At 42.3% G+C, this 8129-nt stretch overlaps 1 protein-coding gene across 1 annotated transcript in view; it reads right to left on the reverse strand.

Moving 5' to 3' along the window:
• Positions 1-7225, reverse strand: part of Herpud2 (HERPUD family member 2) — a 38918-nt gene extending 31693 nt beyond the window's left edge. The window contains exon 1 of the mRNA XM_005078505.4: positions 6773-7225. Coding sequence (XP_005078562.1) covers positions 6773-6919 — 147 coding nt within the window. The 5' untranslated portion in view covers positions 6920-7225. The remainder of the gene's footprint in view (positions 1-6772) is intronic.
• Positions 7226-8129: the final 904 nt, after the last annotated feature.

An 8129-nucleotide genomic window follows, 5' to 3' on the forward strand; every position in this document is an offset into this window, starting at 1 on the left:
TGGTGGCACACACCTTTAATCCCAGCACTTGGGAGGCAGTCTACAGAGCTGGTTCCAGGACAGCCTCCAAAGCAATACAGAGAAACCCTGTCTTGAAAAAAAAAAATACAACAACACCAAAAAAAAGCAAAACAAAGAACTCAAAACACACCTACACAAACCAACACCCTCTATATCCCACTTGAGCTTCAGAATTAGCTAGTGTTTAGGAAGAAAAAAGTGTTTAAAAAAAAAAAGAATTACAAACATTCAGCAAGCCAGAATACTAAACTGTTTCTATGGCTCTGCAGCACAAAAATCAATAAAATTAGCTATTAACAACACTATTTATTCTTCCTGGTATTCACTCCTACAGTCAGTCAATCCCATCAGTACACTTGTTCCCTAGATAAAGTGGTCATGAATGGTGAAGCAGGGTCAGCTAACTCTTAACAAGCTGGAGAGACCCTGATGGATCTCTCAGGAACCTAGAGGTAAAGCTTTTCTATTCAACCATCCACTTACACAGCTGGCCAGAAAAACTCTGCTACCCACTTAATACACAAAAGCCAAAGCAAGAAACCTGACAGAATATTGAAAGAATAAATACTCTTCTGGAGAATGAATATTAAGAAGTCTGAAGAGAAACAGATCTGGCTCGGTGGTGATGCATGCCTTTAATTTCAGGCAGAAGCAGGCAGATAGATCTCTGTGAGTTCGAGGCAGCATGGTCTACAAAGCTAGTTCCAGGACAGCCAGGGCTGTTACAGATAGAGACCCTTTTTCAAAAAACCAAAACAAAGAAAAGAAATAAAAAAGGAAAAGGAAAGGGGGAAGGGGAGGGAGGAAGGGAGGGACGGAGGGAAGGAGGGACGGACGGACGGACGGACAGAAATTGAACCATCTAGACTCACACTAGCTAGACAGCCTGGCCAATAAATCCTAGGAATCCTCCTGTCTCTGCCTCCCCACTGCTACAATTATAGACACAGTGACTCTCTGGCCAGTTTTTATGAATGTCATGGCTTGAATGAGAAATGGCCCCTGCAGGTCACTGCACTGGGTTGGCTGTCAGCAGACAGGGCTTTTAGGAGGCGACTGGACTGTGCAGACTCTGACACTGGCAGATTCACACTGGTGGTTTACTGGGACATGACCGAAAGCTTGGATGCACCGCCTCGTGTGCCCTGGAAAGGTGAGTATCTAACGGCCTTTTCTGACCTTCTTGGGCACCAGGTATACATGCGGTGCTCATATAATTAATATTCACAACAGTCTGACACATGGATTTACAAAATCAACTATGTTTTCATGCTTCAAAAGATTTATTAGTATGAAAAGATATATATATGCATGTATGTATGTATATTTGTATAGACAGATAAAGGACTAAATGGATCTCTCAAATGTGACTTAAGAAAATCATGTCAAACTCAGAAAATTATGTCAAACTCAGAAACAAAACCCCTACATGTTCTCCCTCATATGTGAATCCTAGCCTATAATGCAAACAAGTATATATGTTAATAGGTATCACTGTGAGTATATTATAAACTTCACAAAGGAGACCAAGAGAGGGTAATAGCAGGTAATAAAGAATGATAAAATGTAGACAAAGAATGAACTGTATAGAAGTTTACTGAGATGTATAGAGCTTGTGACTGGGCAAGTGTTTGAGTAATTCTTTAAACTCACTCTATGATGTTTCTATTTGTAAGTTAATCAGAATAAAGTGATTTTTAAAAATCTCAAAAAAAAAGGAAAAGAGACAAAAAAACCCTCTGTACTAAAAGTCATGTACCCGTTATGTCCAGCTTTAGCATAATCAAATTCTGCATAATTTCAAAATATTAATTTTGAACTTTAAAATATGTAGATTCTTAAAATATATGATAATGACTCAATAAAAGTAATCTTCAACTGACTGGTAAGTTCTAATAACTGGCATACAAGTACTTTGAAAATAGAAAGTACTACATTTCAGTTCCCATACATGGCTCAGTCGTAAGTACCAAATAGCTTTAAAGAGCTTTAAAGCACACAAAGCATGGATTCAGTGAAAAGTGAATTTTGTAAATTTTTAAACACATCTCTAATTCTCTCAGTTCAAAGCTTTGGGAGATTCAGAAGTACTGTAAATGGAAGCATAGTTACCCAAATAGCCTCTAGCCCCTATCTGCTTACAGCAATAACCAGCATACTGAGTCTTCAGAAAATACATTATCTGGAATTCCCAAAGAGTATTCCCTGATTAAAGGTTTCCACTCACAGGCCATTCAATCACATGTCAGATGTATGTGCAATAGAGAATGCCAAAGTATAGAAACTAATACATTGTGAGGAGACACTCTGCAGTCTTAAAATACTGTGACCTCATAGTCTTCCTATAGTTTGTCAGAATAAACAGTAATAACCACACAGTAAGCTGATTAGGTGCTGATGTCTTACTCAACTATGTAATTTCTAGGTATCATAGTATCCAAACATATATTTTTTAATTAAAGCAATTTCTTTAACATGTATGGGTATTTTGCTTTCATATATGTCTATGTACCAAGTGTGTGTGTGATGCCCAGAGCATGAGATCCCCTGCAACTCATTTGTAAACTGCCATGTTGGTGCTGGCAACTGAACCCCCATCCTCTGCTGAGCCATCTCTTCAGTCAAAACATCTTTCAATAGTTTAATTTTTTTCTGTTCATAAGTGTATAATTGACATAGTCAAGTCACTACAGGGCAGCCTTCACTTCACTGCATATAGCTGAGTGTGTATGTGTGTATGTATGTATATACATATATGGCTAAGGGCCTTGACTTTCAAGTCAGACAACTTGGGTTCAAATCCCAATTCTACTTAAGAGGTTCATGAGTTTAAGCAAAAGAATCACCAAGTCTATGTTCCTCAAGCTAACATCACAAAGTGTCTACCCCAAATAAACATTACAAAGTACATCAAGTATTTTTTAGAATGCCTGGTTTAAATGGCCATTTAAAATCAGAGCAATTAAATAAAAGAATTGTAGACAAATCAGTATTATATAGAGAAATTTAAACTAAAAACTCTAAAACCCCCAAAAGCATTAATGCATTATTAAACAAAACTTTAAGACATGAGGCTAAGACTGAAAAATACTTAGGTAAGTTTTAGTCAGCAGTCATTAAACTTCAAATTTCTATTTTTCATCATCTTCACATTAAATTTGACAGCACCATTTGTTCACAAGGTGTTTTTTTAAAATCTGAGCCATACAGCTGGGTGACATGAAGCCCTCTTAAATTTGTTAAAATTATGTAAGACAGCTGTCTTATCAAGTAAAAAGTATTCATGTATAAAGAATCCATTTCCTTGTAATCAACAGTCCTGAAGTGGTCAAGCTACTACATTTTTTTAATTACCTACATAAGGTAATAGGGAATTACAAAATAACAAAGACAAAAGTTCCAAAAGCTACAAGACAACACACTATGTCATTGAAGAAAAGGAAAACTTCACTCTGGATGGCAGAACATTATATTCTCAGAACAGAACCTCTATATACACTTGCTTCTCTACTTGCAATAGAATGGAGTAGAACAACTGCCTGAAAAACTAGCACAAACCTCCCTGGCCATCAGGGAAGACAGAAAACCTAAGTACTGGAAGTGATTGTTTCTGTTTTTTACCACCATAAAATAAACAGCAAAGACAGGAAATGTACAGAGGTAAAACACACGTCACAAGGCAGTCTGACCCCAAGTACTGGAAAGGTTTGCCTTGAACAGCAAATTCAGGGTAAGTCAACCCCATCTCTAGCTACCTACCATTTGCAAATAAGAAGACATTATTAAGTAAGGAGAGATGGGAGAATGCCTAGCTAGATGGGTGAATTTTATATATTTTAATTTCAATTGGATAATGCATTCTACTGAACAATTCGAGGCATTTTCATCTGATAACTAAGTCCAAGTTCAGACTAGAATCCAAGACTCAAGGAAAAGTGGTCTTCCACAGGGCTCTTCAACATCCTGTAGCAATTACTGAAATTTAATAGTGATTATTTCACTCTTCAGGCCAATTTCAGGACTGAAAAACTAAATCCATTAGTAATAGCAAATGTCCCGCTAGAATATGTTTTATAATGATCTTAAGCACTATCAGCATCACTAGTACTGGGGAACCTCCTGGTTCCTAAAACAATTACCAGTTTCTTTGGAAGTTATCTGAATTCCAAGAGTTCAATTCCACATAAATCTTTCACATATATATGACAAATGTCTAAATTCTAAACTAGAAAATATCTGTCCCTTCGTGCCCACTAAATTTCTAGTCTTTTTACTTAGAACTGTATTGCTTATTATAGTAATAAAGGGTTTAGGGTCATCAGTGCAACATAAATTTCAGGTAAGTCAGAACAGAAACCTGTCAAGCCTAATAGTTACACAAAATTTTCAACCTAGAAATGGAACTTGGCAGGACATTACAAGCCACTCAGAAAACTTGCTAGAGAAGTGCTTCAGCCCACGAGTTTGAGAAAATACTGTGCAAACCAGTAAGACCATGTCTGGGAAGGAAGGTGAAACAGGCACACATGAATGCACACATGGATGCAACACTAAAAACATTTAAAAAGCCAATGTGAGTCACTGTGGGCAGTCACAAGGATCTACACTCCTGCCATAATCTTGCTTCATAACAAAATGTTGACTTCTAAATAACCTTACAAAGAAAATGTTTATGTCTCCCAATTCCTATAGCTGATATCTCCCATAGCTACAGGGTACCACTAACTGCAGTTACTCAACAACTGTGATACTTCAAATTTCAGATAAGTCAGAACAAAAACCTGTCAAGGCTAATAGTTACACAAAATTTTCAACCTAGAAATGAACTTGGCAGGACATTACAAGCCACTCAGAAAACTTGCTAGAGAAGTGTTACAAGGTTAAGTCATTAATTGTAGTATGTGATGCAGCCTCCAAAAGAATCTCCAGTGTGTCTATGAGTCAGGCAAGTCAGGAAAGACAATTTTGCAAGTGATCTCCTTGGGCATTAGGATCCAGATGCAACAACAGTCCTCCCCCAGTGACTAGATGCGCAAGGGCAAACCTCCAGCCTCATGAAAGCTTACCCCTGGGCAGATACAGAAAACAGGCTTCACATTTCTATCTCACATAGTTCTTTTGCTTTTGTCTTTAAGAGAAAAATTGTAGAATAGTGCTACATTTGTTTTGTTTGGGGGCAGAATCATGCTAGCTTCAAGCTCACTATGCAGCTAAGAATGACCCTGAACTGCTGATCCTCCTCAAGTACTAAGATTACACCACATTAGGCTTAAAGCAAACTCCTGACCCACATATTGCAGACCAATGGTGTACTAGTGTAACACACAGATCTCACCTTAGTACACACCACACAGGTATATAGAGACCTAAGAACGTACTTTAGAATAGTATTTGGGCTGTGTTATGAAATCTATGTCTCTCAGTTATGACTATTCTCACAAGGTACTTTCTCTTTCAAAAATGTGGGAAAACAATAATATACAATAGAAAAATTTTATAAGTCACAATTTCTTAAGGAATTGTTACCCTGGTGTAAATCTTCACTTTCAATCTGAAGCTTTGGATTAGTAAAAGTTCTAACTGTTTTAGTTTGTTCCAACTACTTAAATAACTGAATGTTCCCCCATACTAAAAATATTTGTGTCACAAATACAGCTAATGCCTAATGAGTTTAAAACGAACAACAACAAAAATACACCCTCCGGCTTTTGTAATAAAATAATTCAGTGGTTATTCCAGAAGTCCAAATCTTACACAATACTGCACTAAACAGAGTTCTACCTCAGAAATATCTTAATGCAGATCACTATCTTCCATACGTAGGAACACAAAACAGGCCTAAAAAACATTTGTTTTCCAAGCAGCTGGTGGTAAATAGGCCAAAATATTTCCCACCCTAAAAACAATCCTCTTTATTATTTAAATATAAGGTTTAGCAATTGAATACTAGATATTCAAGAATGAAAGTTATACAATAGAGAATATGAAAGCCTCACTTTAATATGGCGTACTTCTCTAAACTATTCCAAGACTTACCAACCTTCATACCTTCAACTCCGACTTTAGGGACAAATGGTGACATTCTATTTCTTTCCAATACGAAAATACAGTTAAGAACGGGAAACAAAGCCACACTGATTTGAGTGAAACAGATGACACAACCAAAAATAAAACAGGCATCAAATGACTGGGGTGTGTGGGAGAACTACACGTCTCACTGTATGTTCAGAATCGGTTATCAAGTGGGGAAACAAAGTGAATCTCAAACTTAGAACACGTGCAATGGAGGGATGCTTAAAGTACATATGATTTTCACTAGGTCATACATATAGTTTCTCCAAAAGATGAAAATATTCTCTTTACCATGAACATATTCCTGAGCCAAGAACTTAAAATTAAAATGGAACTTCAGCCTAGGAAACAGTGAATTTTGATATGGACTGCGACTCTTTATCTCAAAACCTAACAAAATTAACATCTGACATTCACATTAGAATGTTCCACGGAAGATGGTCCCTTTTCCCTAACTGCACATTCTTGCCTCTTGGTATTTCTGTATACTCACTAATTAACCGAACCTCATTAGGAAGGCAATAATGATGGTTTACTCAGGAGACACCTACAACCTCAGAACCAAAAGTATTTCGAATGGAGACCTATTTGATGGGCGAGGAGGGCAAGCTGGGAGAAGGTAGGTGCCACAGACCCCGGGGTTGCAGATGAGAGCAGCTGAGTCCAGTTTTACACTTACTGGTTTGCTAGGGTACACGTTAGATAGATGCGATTTTAGTTTCCCCACGGTCCAGTTCAAGAAGCAGCTAATAGTCTGGTCACTGTATTTCTGATTCGGAGCTTTAATGATGAGAGTCACAGGAATCTCCATCCCACTCTGGTCCATGGTGCTCTCAAAGTCAAGACAGTCTAGCGGCGCTGCAGCTAAGCCCTAAGGGCGGGCAGGGCTGGGATGGGGACCGACGTGAGTTCTCAATAGTCTGGGTTCAAGTCAGTCACAAGCACATCGGGCGAGACGAAGGCCATTGCCGGTACCAACGATGGGCGGTGGCGGTGGCGGTGGTGGCGGCAGGCTCTGGGTGCCGGGCCGGGGGTGCAGCTGTCCCCGCCAGGTCTGGGCTCCGCCTGGCTCCAGACTGCGGTGGAAGGCGGGCAGGCGACCCGGGGAGGACGCGAAGGACAGGCCCCGGCGGACCGCTCAGCGCCCCGCCCCTGCCGCGACCCCGGAGCTGAAACGCAACAAGGCCCTACGCGAGCACCCGCGCGGCCTGGGCGAGCGGCTGAAGGCGGCGGCCGGAGAGCGAGCCTGAGACAAGGAAGGTTGCGGCGGGGAGCGAGCCTGGAGGCAGAAGGCGGCGGCCGGAGAGCAAGCCTGGGGGGAAGCAAGGCCGCAAGCGCAGAGCGAGCCTAGAGGAAGGCAGGCCGCGGCCGAGAGCGAGCCTGGGGAAAGCAAGGCTGCGGCCCCCAGCAAGCCCGAAAGGAGGAAGGGCCGCCCCTGCGCCGCGACCCCGCGGGGCTCGCCCTCCTGGTCTCGCGGGGCGGCGCGGTGGCAGTGGGCGGCAGGTGGCAGGAGGAGGGCGGGGACAGGGCGGCGGCGGCGCCGCGCGAGCGCCCGAAATTGTTGTTATTGAGGAGGGTCCGGGGTCCCGGGTAAGCCGGAAGACGCCGGGCGGAACTGCGTCACGCTCGCGGCCCTCCCTGTCGCCTGGCCGGGTCAGCCCCGCCCACGAGGCCGGCTGGGCGGCTGAGTGGCCCGTGCGCTTACCCAGTCCCCGTGAGGCGCGACCACGGGAGGGCGTGGCTGGCATTAGTGGACCCCGCCTTCGCCCCGCCCCCGAGAGTGTAGGAAGTGCTCCGCCCCCACGAGCTGCCTCGGCCCGGTTAGTAGCTTATCCTTCCTGAGGCTGAGTCAAACTTAGGCTCTCCTTTTCCTCCTCGGCGTCAGCCGCCTGCGGGACAGCGCCACGTCGTGTGGGGAGCCCGGACTCAAACCTGACCTCGCCTTGGCTTTGCGGAGCTCTAGTTAAGCCGTTTCTGAGGATGCTGCCTGTGCTGCTGTGAGTGTAAAGCCAGGCGTGTGTCTTCACAAGGCCCTC

The sequence above is a fragment of the Mesocricetus auratus genome, unplaced genomic scaffold (genome assembly GCF_017639785.1).
Source record: "Mesocricetus auratus isolate SY011 unplaced genomic scaffold, BCM_Maur_2.0 Super-Scaffold_100022, whole genome shotgun sequence".
Lineage (NCBI taxonomy): Eukaryota > Metazoa > Chordata > Mammalia > Rodentia > Cricetidae > Mesocricetus > Mesocricetus auratus.